The sequence below is a fragment of the Trichechus manatus genome, unplaced genomic scaffold (assembly GCF_000243295.1).
Source record: "Trichechus manatus latirostris isolate Lorelei unplaced genomic scaffold, TriManLat1.0 scaffold00025, whole genome shotgun sequence".
In the NCBI taxonomy this organism is placed as follows: Eukaryota; Metazoa; Chordata; class Mammalia; order Sirenia; family Trichechidae; genus Trichechus; species Trichechus manatus.
The window spans coordinates 12,286,891-12,307,857 of NW_004443961.1; the positions used below are offsets into that span (position 1 = coordinate 12,286,891).

The 20,967-nt window shown below is 37.7% G+C and overlaps 1 protein-coding gene and 1 non-coding gene across 2 annotated transcripts in view; both read left to right on the top strand.

Annotated features, from left to right (window-relative positions):
* LURAP1L (leucine rich adaptor protein 1 like) overlaps positions 1–20,239 on the top strand; it is a 56,475-nt gene extending 36,236 nt beyond the window's left edge. Inside the window, exon 3 of the mRNA XM_004373495.1 lies at positions 19,490–20,239. Coding sequence (XP_004373552.1) covers positions 19,490–19,864 — 375 coding nt within the window. The 3' untranslated portion in view covers positions 19,865–20,239. The remainder of the gene's footprint in view (positions 1–19,489) is intronic.
* TRNAG-UCC (transfer RNA glycine (anticodon UCC)) lies at positions 2,239–2,309 on the top strand. The gene has a single exon. It is a non-coding gene; the product is annotated as a tRNA-Gly (tRNA).
* Positions 20,240–20,967: the final 728 nt, after the last annotated feature.

A 20,967-nucleotide genomic window follows, 5' to 3' on the forward strand; every position in this document is an offset into this window, starting at 1 on the left:
GAGTATGAATTATGTATTTGCTTTAATAGGGAGGTATCCAATTACTCAAATAGTGCCTTATTTAGAAAATTTACATCCAAGAAAAAGCATATGATTTGACATCATCTTTGCTAATTATATGACAAATAATTATATCCAGTATTATCCAGCCAGTATTTAGTGTGACATGTGTGAATGTAAATACTGTTTTTTGGCTTTTTTCTTGTTTTTTTATCTTCCAAGTTTATGAATTGCATTTCAGGAACCAACTGCAAATGCATAATGGAATATTCCTTAAAAAATGAGCAGTAATTAAATGTAAATGCTAGTTCATTGGGCAAGTATCCCATCTTAGGGTATCTCTGCACTGTCTTATAGCACTGAGTCAAAGTTTTATTATACCCATCTTTCTTTTTTATAATAAATGGATAACCAAAGACATTTGTAATTATAATATAAAATTGTAAATGCTTCATAGGTGTAATTTCAGTGTAACGCTAGGGCAGGGTGTCGTCTGAGCAAGAACAGTAAAACTTGGTATTATTATGAACCAGGTGTCTGGACACGTCCTGATGAATTCATCAGGTGCCGTCTGCTCCAGTGATTCTTGCCACCAACAGCCATGTTTTGCTAGTGGGTGTTGTAGGATCCTGTCTACAGTTGCTTGATTGTTTCCATTATGGATTTTTCTACCTGGCTGGGAACCACACTATGACATGAAACCAACTAGCAAACAGGAAGTCCTATATTTTAATAGGACACTTAAAAAACTATAAGATAATGAGGGCCCAGTTAAGCCTGCATTGCTTGATTGTTTCCTTCTCCGTTTCACCGTTGGTGATAAGCTTTAAAAAAGTGAACCATCCTACTCCCAGTAGCTCTTTTTAAATGCAGTGACCCATCTGTTGCCATATGCCAGGTATCTGCTTTTATCACCCTCATCTGTGGTCCTTCAAAGCTAGAAGTGATGAATTAACATTGAATCTATGCCAGTTTTTAGTGTGGGAGAACAGCTATTTGCAAATCATTTAATCTGGCAGCAGTAGTTTTCAGATATAGGGAATACAAAAGGATAAGACTAGAAATCAGAGACGTATTTTTATTCCCAGCCACCCTCTTTGAATCAGTGTATGACTTCTAGATAACTGTAATACCTCCATGGCTCTGTTTCCTTATCAGCAAAATGTGAGGAGTGAGCCTTGCTTGTAAAATATTTCTTGAATTTACATCAAAGGAAATATGAACATCACATGGAAGAGGGTGGAATGGTTCATGAATGCTCCTGCAGGTCAGTGCCTGTTTAATCCAAGTTGCAGAATTTTTCCTTTCTTGAAAAAGCTGATTCATTATATCTATTCCTAAACTGTCATCAAAAAGTGTGGATGAACTATTAAAGGCTAATACCACACTTATCAGACCATAATAAAAATATTTCATATTTTTTTAGTACCAAAAAACCAAGCCTGTTGCCATCAAGTCAATTCGGACTCATAGTGACCCTACAGGACATGGTAGAACTGCCCCATGGAGTTTCTAAGGAGCGGCTGGTGGATTTAAACTGCCAACCTTTCATATAGCAGCTGAGCTCTTAACCACTGCACCACCAGGGCTCCTTTTTCTGTACCGTATTGTAGAAATTGTCAGTGAATTGGAATAAGAACATTGAGATGTTAGTGCTATTTCTAGCACTAAGTGGTGATATAATTTTGGGCAATTCATTAAATCTTGGGTCTGCTTATGTCTCATAGGCTGTGGTAGTCTAATTTGGTTATTAACTGTGGTTTCTTTTAACATTAGTAATCAGTGATTCTATTTTCATTTTTTGCATGTAATTAACAATGCATTTATCAACCCAGTTTTTCAATATATACATGTCTTTCTTACATGAAATAGTTGTAATACTGGTATTAGATATTTGGATTTAAATAGCACTGTCTGTTAAAATGAAAATAAAAATTACATAAGTAAGGAATATTGTGAAGGTTTTCTATGCTGAAATCAACATATAAATATCCTTTAGAACAAGGGAACAGCTGTATTTTATGGAAAACACATTCAGTCACTTTCATTGACCTTCTTAATTGCACTGAATTTCAATATCATCCAATGTGGCAGGCATTTTTTTAGAAGTAAAGGAGGTAACTAAATTTTTTTAGCACCGTTGAGCCAGGCACTATACTATATGCATACATTATCTCAGGCAGTTCTCTTAACTATGTTATTAAGTAGATAAAAACCCATTTTATGGATTAGAAAGGGGCAGTGGTGGTTCAGTGGTAGAATTCTTGCCTTCCATGCAGGAGACCCTGGTTCGATTCCTGGCCAGTGTTCCTCATGCGCAGCCACCACTCATCTGCCGATGGAGGCTTTCACACTGCTATGATGCTGAACAGGTTTTGGGGGCCCTTAAGATAGACTAGAAAGAAAGGCCTGGTGACCTGCTTCAGAAAATTAATGAAAACCCTATGGGTCACAATGGTCTGATCTGCAACCTGTCACAGGGATGGCACAGGACTGGGCAGTGTTTTGTTCTATTGTGGATGGGATCCCCATGAGTTGGGGTTTACTTGACAGCAGCTAACAACAACATGGATTAGAAAATTGGTGTAGAGAAAATGTTAAGTTACAGGTCCAACTGACCAAAACTAAAGAGCTAATTAGTGGAAGAATTGCATTTTTAACCCTGGTTTTTGAGGTCCAAAGTTTATGTTCTTTCTAGGGTACCAAGATGCCTAGGATACCATTTTCCTACACTGTCTATGTTTGCAATTTCATAAGGGTTTAGCAAAGAAATGCCCAAACATTCTGAGTCAAAAAGGGAAAGAAAAAAAAAATCATCTAATGGCCCTTTGTTGTACTGAGGTCTTTAGGCAATCTCCTTTTGTAAAGTGGCATAATCAGCATCTGAGGAAGACCGCGGAGGTCATCTGAATGTCTGATATCTTTGTAATTTCCAAAAAATAGTGTCAGGATGATAGTCTCTCTCGACAAGTTCAAACACAAACTGAGACCTCTCATAACTGCTTATTTTAATTTTGACTAGACATAAAGTTAATTGTGACGCCTAAGGTGCAAAAGTAACTAAAAATATTTAGGGTTTTTACATAATGATAAGGATCAAAATTCTATCCTTGGTGTGAAAATATTTTCCCAGTTAGTTGCCTGAGCTTGAGAATGTGGTCTCATAATTACAATTATGATAATTGCAATGCCTTTCATCCAAGAACGTCTAACCATTCCGTAGGCTATAACTAATTGAGTCTAGCTTCATCTCCCTGAAGTATCATCAGGATATTATTTTAAAGGTAGTTAAGCATGTTAAAATGGTTAAAGCAGTTAAGAAACTTGCTCATGGTAAATTTGTGAATTGGGTGTTATTGGATGTTGTTGTTAGGTGCCATTGAGTCGCTTGGGACTCAGCAACCCTATGTACAACAGAACAAAACACTGCCCAGTCTTGCGCCGTCCTGTCCTGCACAGTCCTCACAGTTGTTATGCTTGAGCCCACTGTTGCAACCACTGTGTCAGTCCATCTTGCTGAGGGTCTTCCTCTTTTTTGCTGACCCTCTATCTTACCAAGCATGATGTCCTTCTCCAGGGATTGGTCCTGCCTGATAATATGTCTTATTGGATGTAGATCTTAGGAATCTGTATCCCTGTTCCTTAGAATGGAGTACCAGGACATATTTTTATTTTATTTTTTTTCCTAAAGGAAAACATGTGATTCTCAAATTGTCCATCATTTTAAGAAGTGTTTAACTTTGTTAAACTGCTATAAGAATATAATTTTAAAAAGGAATATTTTTTAAGAACATTTTTTAAATGAACTAATTTAAAACATAAAATATATTTAGAAATTAAAATTAGGAACCATGAGTTTTACTGCATTTGAATGTCATATGGCATACCTTCTTTGTGTCTATTAAAAAAATAGCATAAACACAAACTTTAGTGAAATTTAAGAATATCCCCAAATAGGGTAAACAAGTCAAAACTCAAGAGGAAGAAAAACATATTTGTCATGAGAATTTTAAGAACAATAAGACTGTGTTTATGGGGAGGAAATGGGAGATCAGAATAAGAATTTGGAGTCAAGCCCTTTAGGCCTGTCTGTGAAGTACACTTGAAAGCACTCACTCTCATCTTTGACTCTGATTAAAAAATGGAAAAGCGCCATGCCTCACATATACAAATGAACTCTTTTTGAATTCCCAGCTTGAGTCTTCCTAAGAGTGAATGTGTCACTTTGGATTTAGGAGAATGAAATAGTAGGTTACTTACAGTTAGCAAAATTAGTCCTGGAAGAGTTCACATCCATTTCAGAAAGATTTTTACGTGATAAATTTGGGCCTGATGTCAGATGTAAGCTGTAGTCCTTACCTAGCTTCCCTATGCAAATTATTGTTTTTTTTTTTTTAAACATCCCTGCTGTTATTTTTAGGACATTTTTGCCCACACTAAGGAACAGGTCTGAGATGCTAATGAAACACTATTACAGGCTTTTGAAGCTGCACAAAGCAGAACAGCAGAGCCCAGCAGTGAATTTACGTTCCAATCCACTTTCTGTTTAGGATAATGTGATGAACTTTTCTATGGACCAGACTGTCACAGCATTTCTCAGGGTTATCCTTGCTCAACATTCCTGATGTTTTATGATATGCTTCCAAATATCATTTCCACCTTCACCATCCATTGCATTCTAGATCTCCAGCCCCTTGGATTGGCTTGCCACTTCCTGAGCCCAAAATATGAACTGTTATGTCTCTGGGCCTTAACTGATTTTCCTCATTCGGGACTCAAATTATAACGTCCTTCTTGCCATGTGCCACCCACACTTATCTCTGTCTATCAAAATCCATTTATTCCTCCTTACTCAGCTGACATATGTCTTCTTTTCCCAAAAAAATCAATTGGTACTTACTTCCTACTGCATTACTATGTATTACTTGTACCTGTTTTTCCTCTCTCCTCCATTTTTTTATCCAGCATACCTTTGTTGATAAGTCATGTACTATGCTAGAAACTAGGATTAATGGGAAGGATTGAACCACCGCACGGGAGGAGTTCATACATACCACTTCTTTGTCGCTTTTCTATTTATTCAGTTGTCACCATGTGTTTGTTTCTCCCATATCTTGAAAAATTCGCTATCCTGAAAAATTTCTTGTTCATGTATAAACCATTTCTACCAGTGCAATCTTCTCTCAGAATCAAGGTCTGAGATCATTCCAATAGCGTTCCATAGGAAACATGGAGGAGCCTTCACTTTTCTTTGCAAATTAAACACTGATCATGCTCTATTAACGTGCTGTATCAGAGAATTAAGACATTTTAGGGAAGGAAGGAACTTTAACGATGATCTCCAACATTCTCATCTGACAGGAAACATAGGCATAGGAAGACTAGGTGATTTGTTACTGATGCAGTCAAGACTAGGACCAAAGTCTTAGGTTTCCTTGCCAGTCCCACTCAACTGTGCCATCCATGGGTAGTTGTGTCATAGAGCATCATAGGTATAAATAAATCAGAATTCACCCAACACCTCCATTTTAAAGTTCTTTGAATATTACTCCTGCTGAAAATGGATCAGTGTAGAAACAAACATGACAAATAGCATGACATTTAAAGGAGAGCCGACTCTCACATGTCCAGGTAAAATCGTCTGTACTAATGACAGTGAACTTCTGAGAGAATACCAAATTGGCAAAATGAATATAATATTTTAGCCAATGTTATTTCAATGAATGTAATTTTATTTAAAATAAAACTCAATAATTATTCAAAATGGTAGGTATGCAAAAGGAGAGTTTGATCATTTTTTTCTAAAGACTAAAGATAAAGCACATAAACGTAGTTATTAATCTGTGTTGCTAGATATCAGTAAACTATGGTAAATGTTGTAGAGGAAAAACATAAAGTTTAGTAAAGCAAAGAGAAAGTTTTATTCGGCATATATTCAAAAGGACAAAAGTGGGAAGAGGACAAGTATGCTGCCATAGCTAGAATGTCTGCCCGAATCCGAGGAAGGTTACAGAATCATCAGCATATATCAACATCACAAAATGGGTAGAATCATTGAAAGCATCACCTTTTCACAGATTGGCTAGAAATTGTGATCTTACATTTTGAATCATCTTTCTTAACAATCATTGGTACAGGTTTCAGTTACGAAAGTCAGGAGGGTCTTCATTGGTCCAAAAAATTTCTATTCACTAACTGCTAACAGAAAAAGACAAAAAGTGGGAAGTCTTTTGTGTTAGGTTTGATTGCCTTTTTGTGAAAACTTCCTTAAGATAATTTCTGAGATTGTCCCGTCTATTGTCTATCTCAGGGCCCAGCTGATGTGTCTTTGTGAGTCTGTGAGGGCCAGCCCCAGCTGCGTCACATTTCTCCATGCTTAAGGTCAGGGAGTAATGATTCTAAATATTATTTTCTAAATCATAAATAAAACATCAATGGCTGAGTAAGATTATGAGCACTGAATCATCACAATCCTTGGCATGTGCTGAATAACAGATCATCAGTGTTTAAACTAAAAGACATAAATCCACTGGAAATAAAAAGGAAACTCATTCCTTGCTCATGGAATTCACCTGGTTTCATATGGTAAAGATAAAGCTTGTTCAGTCATATTTGAAGTATTAAATTTGGTGTATGAGTATTCTTATGTAATAAGGGTGATTTTTTTTTTTCCTAATAAAGAAGAGATAAGAGGTGATTAAATAAAAGTAAAAAAAAAAGTGTGTAAGGCCTACAGATAGAAATTTAACAAAAACGTTTGTCATAGCAGTCGTTTTTTAAATTTATTTTGTGTCATCTGCATTGTTTATATTGTACTGGGCCCGTCTACATTTGTGCCACTTCTAATACGATTTCTGTGTATGATTCTGTTATTTGATCCCTTCAAAGTATATATTTTTTTAAAAGTAAAAAAAAAAAAAAAAAAAAGACTTCTACCAATATACAAGCATATGTTAAAGGTTTATTTAACTCATTAATGAGGAAAAATACTGGATGGAAAAGGTGATTAAAAGAAGAATTAGAAGAGCAGAAGTTAAACCGTTCATTAGAAAAGGCATACTGAATTAAAATCATCAGCAAGTGCCTTTTATTTATTTATTTTTTAAAATATCTGTAAGGCTGGAATCCTTGCAAGCTATGCCCACAGCCCAAATCCAGCCCACCTGTTTTCGTAAATAGTGTTATTGGAACACAACCATTCCCATTCATTTACATGTTGTCTATGGCTACTGTCTAGCAAGCTTTTTTAAGGTCATTGCCTAGGGACCCTCGTGGAAACCCCAAAATAGTTTGGGTGTAAAAGACATCTTAACTTTTTTCCTTTGTGTTTAGAGTCTGGAAAGGCAAAATTAAAAGTATTATCAGAATAGATTTGGTTATTTGATTCATCTACTATCATGCCTGCCTGGAAACAACGGCTGGTCTTAGTTTAGAGTGAGATTACAACACAATTTTACCCATTGCCGTCAAGTCAATTCCAACTTACAGTGACCCTATAGGACAGAGTAGAACTGCCTCATAGGGTTTCCAAGGAGCAGCTGGTGGATTTGAACTGCCAACCTTTTGGTTAGCAGCCAAGCTCTTAACCATTGCTCCACCAGGGCTCCAACACAACTTGAAGGAATCTTAAATCTATCAGGAAAAGTAAAGAACTTTTTATTTTTTAAGTCATCAGGGGCATGTATGCCAAAGGCAGTGCAAAGCACAGAGAATTATTCAGGTTAGATAAGGAATCTCTGCTATCTGGGTAGATTACACAGAAGAATAATCTTTTATTATTTCTTGTAAACTGAATTCTTCTATACCAATTTTTCATTCCAACAGAGCAAAAAAAAACTAAAACTATACACTTATTCTCCATACTGATAAAATCAAGAAAAAGATATTCAGTTGTTTATAAACTAAAATTACCAAACCAATCTGTGAAGATTCACTTTGATTCTGATATAAAAATGCTTCTGTGCTAGCATTTTCTATAAGAAATGCTTTTTCTTTTCTTAAAAGATCAGCACATTCAGTATATTAGCGTTCAGTTTCTTTATTTTTCAGAATTCTGGAAAAATTAAATTTATGCAAGTGTTCATTAGTCTCTATTAACTAATTAGGCAAGGCAAGCCTCCTTTAACTTAAAAGATTTTATTATTTAATTTATTGATACTTTCTGGGAGTAGAAAAATATTTCATACTCTTATTAATGAATGTAAAGGTTTTTCTCAATTAAATACACAGTAACTTGCAGGAACTGCAGCTTCAGTTCTACAACTTCTGGCACAGGGTATTAGAAAACATGAAACAAGTAACTCACTGGTTCAGATCTCAAAGGGTTGTTCTGCTATTCTGTGGAAATGGAATATCCTATTTTTCACTGATTTCAGAAGACAAACAGACACATAAGCAAACAAGATAGACCAACTAACCATATTCTCTCTCATCTCTCACCCAACAGAACAGATTCCCATTATCCCAAGAGAGATCACTAAGGGATGACATCATGAAACCAGATTGCCAAATATTGTGACTCCAAATGGGGAATAATTTATAGACTATGTGGCTTGACTGGCCTAGTTGTTCCGCACCCACTAGTCCCTGGAATTGGCTGTTCTATTAAGGGGGAGGGAGAGTCTCTTGATTACACAATCAAAACCAGCCTAGCGGTCCAGTATCCAGTTGTGGAAATAAATATGACCTAAACTATGAGTTAAAAAAAAAACATGGACAGACTTGGCCAAGAATCAGAAATTACAACAACAAAACAAACAAAACCCACCTTATCAGAAGAAGAAATTAGAGAGTCAGGGAAGGTAAAGTTGTATTGCTGCATGTGATTTAACTATGGAAGCCACTTCTTGTGCAGCAATGTTTAACCAACTCTAGCAGGTAGGCCCACCTGGCCATCTCTAGGGCAACCTCCAAATCTGTCAAAGTATAACTTTCAAAAAGTTGAAAATATGACTCTCATACAAATATAGAGTGAGGATATGTCAAAGATGGATTTAACTCATTTAACGAAGGAGCCAGCAGATGATAAACCTGGTTCAAAGGAGAATTAAAAGAATGAGTTATACATATTTGTTTTAAGGAAAAGCATATGAAATCAGTTTGCGAAGTTAGAGACAAAAATTTAATGCCCAACAGGATAATAAAACCGTAACTTTGAGATTATCTTTTTTTTTTTTTACTGGACGGAAATCACTTGCGTTTCTTCCAGACACCAATCTACAAAGTTAACTTGTAAATTCATAAGCCTGGGCCAAATCAGTAGCAAAGAGCAGGTCACTCAAAGGTGTATCCTCCAAAATAATTACATAATGCTTTGATGGCATCTTAGACTATGCTTCAACATATCATTGAAGAGATACTCAGTCTTTTTTATTTCTTAATGTTGGATAATATTTTAAAACAATTTTGTTATTATAGTTCTAGAAGTCTATAGATGGTCTCAAGAAATGTTTAGGAATTTTTATGAAAGTGGGTTGCACTAATTTACTTTTTTACCTCTGTTAGTATTCTGGTAGGCCTAGAGGGGAAAAAAAGGTTTTGAGATTTTCATTGACTCCCAAGACTCTTCACTGACAACTGGAGAGTTATACTACAATTGCCCCCTAGTTTGTAAAGTTCTTCAGTTGGAATGCCAGTCAGTGCTGTCTCTCTATTCTGCCATGGTCTAACAGAATGCCATATGCATAGAGTCTCTCAATAAGTATTCATAGCCTTTCTTGCTCTTCAATCAGTCCTTTTACCTCTATCCCATCGTATCACACTGCTCTTCTAGACAGCTAATCTTTTAAAAATGAAACTGAAAAGGATAATTTACTATGGTAAGCTGACAGTAAGTTTTCAAAGAGCTTCGTTGTTTCTCATAATTTATGGGAAAATGGCCTTTTCTAGGCAGCACAGCTTGAGGGAAAGAGTAGAAACTATATAGTTAATTAAACTTTTGTTTGATTCCAGCTCTGCCCCAAAACTATGAGAATTTGGACAGCATGTCTTACCTCTCTGAGCCTCATATTCCTTTATCTGCATAATGAGAACTGTAATCAGTTTCACAGATTAGTTGTGACAATTACATTAAATTAACTAGTTAAATTAATATTTAAAGCATCTAGCTAAGTACTTGGTGCATACGAGGCATTTGATAAATGGCAGATACTTTTATTAGTTAGTATTCCTATAGCCTTTAAAAAAAATGTGACTGAATATATCACTAGACTAGAAAGTCAATGTGTTATTAGTGAATGTTCCCTCTGGTGGATGTTTCTCATTGGCCACTCTTCAGGGTATTAGATCAATATTCCCAACTGGTGTCATCTGGAGAGGGCCACCCAAAGGTTCCCAAATGAAAATATTTAGTCAATACTTAGGTATCATATGAAAAACAAAACAAACAAAACTGATCTTCAGCATCATAAAATAAAGCACCTCAAATATTACCAAATTATAAAAAGTAGGTAAAAATGAAGGATTGCAATGAAATGACAATGCCTGTTATAATCCCTATGCAAAGGGATCATTCTAAGAGGGCCCTTTGTAAAGGAAATGAGTTAACATAGGAAAAATAAAATCAGGTTCAGAGGAGGCACTCAATAAATGTAACTTTTCCTCCTATTCTAACATCCTTGCTTCTTCCCTCTACAGGAAGCCAAATTAAAGTGAATCCCTCAATTATAAATGAGGAATTTTGAAAAGTAAAATTACAATTTAGGAAGTTTATCAATATTGAAAATTCAGTAACTGCAGTATACACTGTCTCCACACTTATCAATATAGTTAGGTTCCAAAGACCAGGTCGTTATGTGAAATCAGTGTTATGTGAAAATGGAAATGAACCACATCAGATCATAAGATGGAGGATGAATTTATAATTACACAGCTGCCAATTACATCATTACATAAGTGCCAAGTTACATCATTATATAGTGTATTTTTACACAAATAATGTATGCCCTCTACATTTGTTTGTGGGTGTGCCCTCCCCCAGCGAGGTATTTTCATAAGCGTGCTATGTTATTATTTTTTTTTTTTTACAGCAACATGGGGAAGAAGAATGCCATGGCAGTGCTTGTGAGGGTATATTGCGAGGGGAGGGTGAGGTCCATAAACAAACGCAGAGGGCGTGATTTATGTAAAAAATACAGTAACTGCTAAGTTACATTATTACATAACTGCCAAGTTACATCATTACATAACTGCCAAATTACATCATTACATAACTGCCAAACCAATGAGAATCATGGCCCAGCCAAGCTGAACTTAATCATCAAAGCCAGTTTTGTTCTCACCTCACACCTGGGTGTTCGCTACTGCCAGACATACATTGTTAGTGCACAAAACAGTCAGTAGATTTTTTACTATTGTTGTAAATGCAAAATGTCGGATAACAAGATAGTCGGTAAGTGAGGACAAGGTGTAGTTCATCTCTTAGTATATTCGAAACTCTTCAAATTACATCTGAAAGTTATTATCTAAGTTTAGTTTATTATTTTACCAGTTTAGGATCAAAAATTTGAGGTTTTATGACCCTCAAATTATAGGGAGTATTATTTACCAGTGACCTCCATTTAAAGCATCACCAGTATACTGTATACCAAACCTATCATCTGTATTTCTCTTTCAGGGTGATAAAACCCGTGGGGGATGAGAATAGCCCTTTCATTGAAAACTATGACTTCTCTTGAATGTTATTTGTTTTCATCAATAAGTATTTAATGATTTACCCTATCTGTTATTTTTTGCAAACTACAAAACAACACACCAGTAGAGTACCATGCCATAGACACAGAGGTCCAGCATCCATCACCCCAAATTATCCACAAATACAAAGATCTCTAGGCCCTTATGAGTCAAAAGTGTGGTCCATAGACCAGCAGCACTGGTATATTAGTTATTTACGCTGCATAACAAATACCCCAAAACTTAGTGACTTAAAACAACAAGCAAGTATTATCTCACAGCTTCTGGGAATCAGGAGTCTTGGCACAGATGAGCTAAGCGCCTCTGGCTCAGGGTCTCATAAGCTCTAATCAAGGTGTTAGTTGAGGCTACAGTTATCTAAAGGCTCAATTCAGGGAGTGTCCACTTTCAAGCTTACTCACATGGCTATGGGCAAGCCTAGGTTCTTGCTAGCTGGTGTCTGGAGACATCAGTTCCTTGCCATGTGGCTGTCTCCATTGGGTAGCTCACAGCATGGCCAGTGACTTTCCCCAGAGCCAATGAGCAAGGGACAGAGAGGCCAAGATGGAAGCCACAGCCTTTTTGTAACCCATTCTCAGAATTAATATCCCATTACATTTGCCATAGTCTATTCATTAGAAACAAGTCGCTAGGCCTAGGTCACACTCAAAGGAAGGGAATCCCACAAGGAGGCGAAAACCAGGAGAAGGGAATCAATCTTAGGGACTGCCTACTACAACTGGCATCAGCTGGGAACATGTTAGACATGCAGAGTCACAAAATCAATGCCCAGTATCTAAATTTTAACAAGATTCCTAGAAATGTGTAAGCATCTTCTCTATAGGCTCATAGTAAGCATTACTGTCTTCATGAGGGGAATTCATATTTTTGTTAAGCCATTCCAAATAAATTTTGGCTCAGGTGATTTACCGTCTCTTGCTTATGCATGTTGGAAGCACTTAGGGAAACAGCTTTCACTGTATTAGAATATGCATAAGGAATTGATAGGCATCTAAGTATTAATTTGACCTGGAGACTGACTGAATCAGACCGGAAAAGCTGCACGTCATACTTTGGGGATCAGAGACCTCACTCACCAGCAGAAACTACAGATCTCACACGCAGGCCTGATGGCAGGAATTTATGTTTAAGATTCAGGGGAGTCACATATGCCCCTTTCAAATAAACCACATGCAGCTTTCTAATTTATCACAACAACATCAATCAGTCAGCTGTGCTGATGACAGGGTTCTTATGTATGTAGTTTAAGTAGTCTTTGGGGAAATTACTCTTCTATAAGGGTTTGGAAACAGAGCGAGCTGTTTTAGCCATTGTTCAGTTCCACACATAAACAACACAAATGGAGGGAGACAAAGTGACTGATACAAACCACGGAATTCTCCATTGCCCAGTTAGAAACAAATTTTGTTGTAAATGTTGGACTGGCTGAGAAAACAGGGGAAGGAGGAAAGCTTTGGCGTAACAGCATTGCCTCGTCAGTGTCTGCAGACTTTTCTCCTCCAGCGTTCCAAACCAAAAGCAGTGGGTGGAAATGTTGTACTGTGTCTTCTCGGACTACAAAGAGACAGTGATATCCTTGTGGATTCTCTGGGGAAAGAGAGGAGTGCTGTATAAATATAGCTATTAACAAAAGGGCCTGAAGCTTTGAGGATGGGTAGACAGCAAATCTCCTGTGATAATCAAATTGAGGATGTGGTGAATTTGGAGAAGCAGCAGATTTGGACACAAGGAGGTTATACAAGGGGAATGTGGAAATAAACTGGGATAAACTGGTGGAAAAACAGTATTCCAAGCAACTTTACAAGAGCTCTTCAACTGAGTACGTTTAAAAAAAAAAAAAGTTGCCACTGCACCAGTTCCAACTCATGGCGACTCCATGTGTGTCAGAGCAGAACTGTGCTGCATAGGGTTTTCAATGGCTGTGATTTTTTGGAAATAGATTGCCAGGCCTTTCTTGCAAGGCACCTCTGGGTGGATTCAAACTGCCAACCTTTTGGCTAGTATTGGAGTGCTTCACTGTTTGCACCACCAGGGACTTCTTAGTACATATGGACACCTTTAAAATGTTTTATGCATGTTTGGAAATAAATATGGCTAAAAGAGAGGACTTGCCGGAATTAAACTCTCTTCCAACAACTACAAATCCAAAAAATATGCTGATTGGTTTCTCCTAACTCGAAACTAGAGATAGAGCATTACATTGAAAGGCAAGTCTAATCTTTTTTCCTTTCTTCATGTATGTGATTATGCATTTGCAAAGTAGTTTTTCTCCCTTCTAATTCATATTTCAACTTGCTGGACATTTGGGATTTACAGCACGGATATTGTGAATTTTAGTTGGAAAGCATAACTAGGAAATGGCTTGCTTTTATCTGTTCAGTGGTAGCTCATAAATAAAAGGATAAAAAATAGTGGAGAAGGATTGTTATGAGAGATATGAGTACGTGGTGCTATCCAAGTCTCCAATGTGACAAGACAGAGTGAAATGTCCCTATTTGGAAATACATTCAGCAGCTCATAAGCACATCTCAGTTAATCTATAGATGTATTAAAGATGATGCATGTTTGTATTGGAGCAGAGCACATATTTATATCCAAATAATGAGAGCAAAAGTTATTATTACCACACAATTTCTGATAAGGTAATTAAAATGCACCTAGAGCTCAAACTTCTGGCTTTAGCCACGAGTTTCTACCAGCTAAACCTTTTGCTAGTGCTATTGAGCAGCAGAATTGATTACTCTCTCTTCTGTGGCCTGCATAATTTTCTCATAGCACAAACCATTTAGTAATCAAATGGCCACAGAATGACAAGGAATCAATGAATGTATCAGAATGGAGGGAAATCTGAGATTATGTGATCTGTACAATCATTTTACTGAGTAATATCTTAAGTGAAACCTCAGTATGAGGTTTCTCAATTGGATTAAATGTTCATTATTAGGCAGAAATTAATCTTTGTTCATGGGACTGTTTTGCCACCTCCATTGAGTCCTGTGGTTCACTGGCACTCAGGATAAAACCCCATGACTTCTCCTTGTGTGTAAAGGAAGCTGAGGTCCTGTGTGCTAAGCCATTTTGTCCAAAGGTCACATAGCGAGATAATGACAGTGGTAGACCAGTAATCTGTACCATGTCCTTCATACTGTACCACAAAAGATATTTATTTAGTTGTTCCCTCATTAAGGGAAAATTTGACTGCATTCTTTCTTGGATCCCATTGTGTCAATTCATAACCATTGTATTTGTTCAGTATTAAAATGATAAATTTTAGAAGAAAACATAGATCTGAAAAAGTTTACAATTGAGAATATTTTCTCTCTCAAGATGTCTCATTTTAAGTTCTACCATAGACCCAGTTCATCACCTGTCAAAAAATGACACAGAATTCTAGCATTCTACCAAGATCTTCCATGCCATAAATCTGAAGCATGAGCAACTTAGGTTAGGTATGAAGATGAAGCACATCGCAATGACTGCAAGGACCAGAGCAGGAGTGAAGAAGAAAAGAGGAAAAGATGGCCACATCTCTTTGGATCGGTCAGCCCAAACCTCATGCCCTGTTTATTTGTTCTCGTTGTTCAATTCATTTCACCAAGCGTTTACAGAACACCTGTGCTGTGCTAGTACTGGGTTATCACGTCTTGAAGTCCACTTCCTTTTAGAGATACTATCTCATAATCTGTGAATTTAAGCTGGGAATAACCTTGGACCAGTTAATCAGTGTCTGAATTCTGTGAGTGAATGGAAGTGGGATTGTGTACTAGGAATGCTTCAGTACTGAAAGGCTTTCCTGAAGATGCTCTTTCCTTCCTCTCAAGGCACATATCACTGATACACAGCAAAACCCAATGTAGAGGGGTTCTCGACAGACAGTCCAATCAGAATCAAAGTTGAAAATTCAGCTGTTGGATAAACATTAACTGAGCACCTACTATGTGCTAGGCACTCTTCTATGTCTTGGGCATACAGTGGTATACAAGACAGACCAAGTTCCCTGCATTGTACTTACATGCTTATGGGGAAGATAGAAAATAATAAGTAAACAAATTGTTGTTAGCAGTTGTCAAGTCAGCCCTGACTCATGGTGCCATCATGCACAATGGAACAAAACACTACCCAGTCCTGCACCATCCCCATGATCAGGTGGGGGGACCAGACTGTCGTGATCTATAGGATTTTCATTGGCTGATTTTTAGAAGTAGATCACCAGGCCTTTCTTCTTCCTCCATTTTAGCCTAGAAGCTCTGCTGAAACCTGTTCAGCATCATAGCAACAGACAGGTAGTGGCTGTGCATGAGGTGCATTGGTTGGGAATTGAATCCAGGTCTCCTGCATGGAAGGTGAGAATTCTACCACTGAAGAACCAATGTCCTTCACACAAAATGATAAACGAGATGATTTCAGCTGGTTGTAAATATCATAAAGTAAATAAAATAGATGGATATGTAGCATACAACTAGACATGGGGACTGGGTGCCAGGATTGGTCAGGAAGGAGCTCACCAAGGACAGGACATTTAAATACAGACCAGTCAAAGAAGGGACATTTAAACAAGGACCACGAGGAAGATCTCTCAACACTCGGTACTTACGGAGCAGTCACTAGATCTTAATAAAGGGTTTCAGGTCTCAGGGCAAATCTACTCGCTTCTTAATTGATGGCCAGACTTCATAAGGACTGAAATGAGTAACAGTGAGGAAGGGCAGTGCAGTTACTGGAGACAGAAGCAATATTGTGAGTTAGGTCTTTGGTGGATAGTTCATACTGTCAAGGCTCACCAGTAGTGTAACCACTCCGTAGTTCAAGGAGAAAGCAGTGCGAAGCTGCCAGGACAGCCGAAGACTCGCTGCTCCGTGTGGAGCATTGATCCGGAGCGTTGATCCTGGTGGACCCGCAGCCGTGTGAACCGGCTGGCCGCACGCTCCCACAGTGGAAAACTGTTTACTCTTAGTCACCAGGAGGACACAGAGTTAGACACAGTTAAATCTATAATCATTATCAGCCAGACCAACCCGTTCTAACTGACTTGCTTTCGTCATTCCCTCCGAAGAGCAATGCCCTGTGAATGTTTTGCCTTTAGAAGAAAAAGATTTTTTATTTAAATGGATCATTTCATGGACAAAAGAAGCTTTGTTTATTTCATATGTCTACTCCCATTTTATTCTTATTGCTCAATAAGATTGAATACTTTTTATTTGATGCAGCCGCTGTGTAATTCAGACAAAAATTGCTGAAAAGAAGTTTATTCTAAACATGTTATAACCCGGGGTCACGCAGTTGCTGGAAACATGTATTGTTAGTGTCTTCAGAGCTGAACTTAACACAGGTCCTAAAACTATGACTTTTTCTACAAATCTTATCAATGCTTAGGACACACCTTAACATAATACAGAAATGCAAGACATGACTTCTTTGTTTAAGGCACTTTCAGCTTAGTTAAAGAAAAGGCTAAAAGACACAGTAGTGGGTAGCAATACAGACAGTACAAAATTAAGTTATACTATGAGATACAGACTAGAAGGATTTTAGGGGTTAAGTAGACCAGCAGAGGAGACTGGAGTCAGCAAGTAGTGGTTGTTGGAAGAAGTAGGACTTCAAGAATGGGGGGGATTTGGAGAAGAGGGGAACACTCCCAGAGCTAGTCATGGATGGGAGTATCTTCAGGAGACAGGGTGGGGTTATGAGCGAATTCAGCTGTGGTTCATTTGGGGAACTGTTGGGAAATGGTCAGATTGAAATTGCATCATGCCTGTAATGGGTACACCAAGTTTTATCAACTACAGATGCCTAACTGAAGACTTCTGTAAGACTTTGACTCTATATTGATTTTTCTAGTCTTCTCAGGACCTAGGCAAATGGTTGGTGATTAGTAAATATTTGTTGTATTACTTGAATAGAGTATCTTGATGGTTCATAGAGCGTGGGGGTGAGTTTGAATATAAAGACTGCCAGAAAGCCTCCTTCCTCAGCACAAAGTTGTCTCATGGTCATTGAGACTGACTGACACCACAAACAGAGAAGCATTTTCAGACTGGCTGATCCTGTACACCCCCTCATTAGAGAAAGAATTTATTTATATGCTGTTGATTTTTTGTGGTTTTCTCGGAGAAGATAAGCAAGTCTTCCAAGCCACTTTAATATCCTAGCAAAACTAAAGGTTTATCATTGTCCTTTAAGCTTTTATAGTTATATTTTTACAGTTTTGAAAACTGTAATCTTATGCTATCAGTTATATCCTGATGTTTTTTCCTCATGTTCACTAAATTCAGTTTGCCTTCAGTTATGAATTAACTCTTAACCAGGAAATATTTGTACTCTATGAATGCATACTTTTGAAGACAATAGGCTCCTTTTTCTCCTATAGTTTGAGTCATTTAAGACTTGAGTGCCTTCAATAATTCTAAAACCCATTGCCATTGAGTCAATTCTAACTCAGAGACCCAGCAGGACAGAGTAGAACTGCCCTGTAGGGCTTCCAAGGAGCAGCTGGTGGATTTGAACTGCTTACTTTTTGGTTAGCAGCCCGCTTTTTAACTACTGCGCCACCAGGGCACCCATAAATCTTGTTTATCTGGATCTTAAAGAGAGAATTAGCATGACCCAGCCTCTTGGGTTAACACTCCAACTGAAGAAAAAGAGTAAAATTTCAGCCTACAATGAGTGTGACTAGGACCTCCAGTGGCCAAATGTGGCCGTGCCTCCCAGTCCAGGGCTAGGCTCTTAATAGGGGTCACATCTCTTCAATTCAAAATTAACTGGGGCAACTATGAGAGTTCTTGCAGCTGCCCCACTCTTCAACTACCAGACCCCTGATGTTAGCAAATGTTGCCATTGAACTGTGGGACCTACAAAGAGATTCTATTTTGTGGTTGTGGAGACAGATTTCTCAAAGTAACTTAGAGCTATCAGAAGGAACATCTAGAAGGCCCTTAAGGACATTCTAGGACCTTCCCAAAGTCTCTTATCCCGATTTTGATTGGGGTGCCCCTGACATCTCTGCAGCGAATAATGAGATCTACAGAAATAGTTGTACACTGTGTCTTGTAAATTGTACCAGCCCAGTGTATTAGCATACTTTTGGACTCAGAGTGGTAAAAGGGCAAAGGAAATATGAGAGCAACTTTGTTCTTCTTAAAAATAAAAGCATTATTCATCACGATATATGTCAACATAGTAATAAAGAGTGCAAGCCTTGTCTTATTATTTTAACTCTTTTGTGTAGATTTCAGTTTCTCATCTGTAAAACGGAGATAAAAATAATAATACCTGTGCTTTAGGATTGTTATTAGATTTTGGTAACAAATGTTGAGCTTTTGTAATGATGCCTGGCACATACATTATCATTCCATAAATAGTAGCAACTACAATAATGATGATGGTGATGATTCCTTCATTTCTTCTGCTTCCTTTTCTCCCCATCTTTCAGTATCCACACACATGAATTGCCAAGTAAACATGGATAAACCATTAATCTGGCCTTAGAGAGAATACATTTTTAGCAGAGAACCTGACTTTCAATATGATATTTCCAGGCAGCTCGATGAGGGACAGGAATGCAGTGGGAGTTTCATCATCCCTTTTAGAGCCCATTGCATCTGCCAGGAAGTGAATTCTTTAATTATAACTTGCACCATTGGTCGGTGATTTTGAAAAAGATCCTGAAATCAAATGCACCCGTATTTTATCCTGTGAATTTTAGATTGTGAACAGCAGGAGACGGGAACCAAGTGAAATGTGGGACTTTCCAGAATGTAGACTAACTGGCATGCTTTCCCTCTCTTCCTCTTTTTCACAGGTTAACCTCAGAGCCACAGACGTCAGGCTTATGCGCCAGTTGCTCGTTATCAACGAGAGCATTGAGTCCATCAAGTGGATGATTGAAGAGAAGGCCACCATCACCAGCCGAGGCAGCAGTCTAAGCGGCAGCCTGTGCAGTTTATTGGAGAGTCAGAGCACCTCCTTACATGGCAGCTACAACAGCCTACATGATGGCAGTGATGGGCTGGATGGCATCTCCGTGGGGAGCTATCTGGACACTTTGGCAGATGATGTCCCAGGCCATCAGACCCCTTCAGACTTGGACCAATTCAGTGACAGCTCCATAATAGAGGGCTCACAGGCACTGCACAAGCATCCCAAATTAGATTCTGAGTACTACTGCTTTGGCTAATGACCCAGTTTTTTGCATGGGACTGGTGTGCAATTACCTTGTATTTATCCTTCTTTTCAGCTGCTATTATTTTTGGTGTGTTTTTTTTTTTTTAAAAAAAGCAACCTTTTTAAAAGAAGCTTATTTTGAAACTGCTTAATGGTATTTCTGTTGCTCCTAATCTTTCTCGTCTGGACTGATTTATTTTTCTCTCTTGCCTCTCTATTTTTATTTATTACAATGATTTTTCTCCCTTCTTTTACAGTGGCACAAGTAAAGTAGGGAGAAAGGAATAAGCAATAATTATGTTTTTGCTTTTGTTTTCAGAGCAAGGGGTCAGGGATTACATGAAAAACTTTGATAAATTTTACAATAAACCAAAGTCTGATAACACTTAATTTTGTAGCTTGCTTTTTTTTTAAAGAACACAACATCATCCTGTCTCCTATAAGGAAAGCTTACTCTTGGGCGGTGTTTCTTGGCATGACTGTGCTAAGGAGCCCTTACTCCTTCTTGTAAACCAAACCAGTTGCCGTCAATTTGAGTTGTGTGTCAGGGTAGAACTGTGTTCCATAGGGTTTGCAATGGCTGTAGCCTGTGTTCTTAAATAATTCTAGGTATCATCTTCCCGAAGATATTGAGGGTTACTGCTGTGTGTATATTTGTTTGAACAAAATGCTTGGGATAAAATTAGACATTATTTCTAGGCCACAGTTTCCTTGTGTATAATCAACGCCACTGTTAGTCACACACTTCTACACAGAAGCCATTTGGAGGCCCCCAAGTACAATTCAGTCTGTTCAACTCAACCCTGAGATTATACTGTAGATTAGCATTTTGGTAACAGTGACTCCATCTCAAACCACAGAGGTAGTTGTGTGATAATACACAATATGGTTCTCCCAAATTTCATAGAATAATTGAGATGAGATTTTAAGGTGGTTAGAAGCAAAGATGTTCTAAATTTAATTGTATTTAGAGATTTTATTAATCATTATTCATATGCATTTTTCTGATAGGATATACAAACACATACATATGAATGGATAGAAAGACAGATGATAGATAGATAATAGATATCCTTATAAACAGTGCAGAAGTAGAATTGTTATTTGTTTATAAAG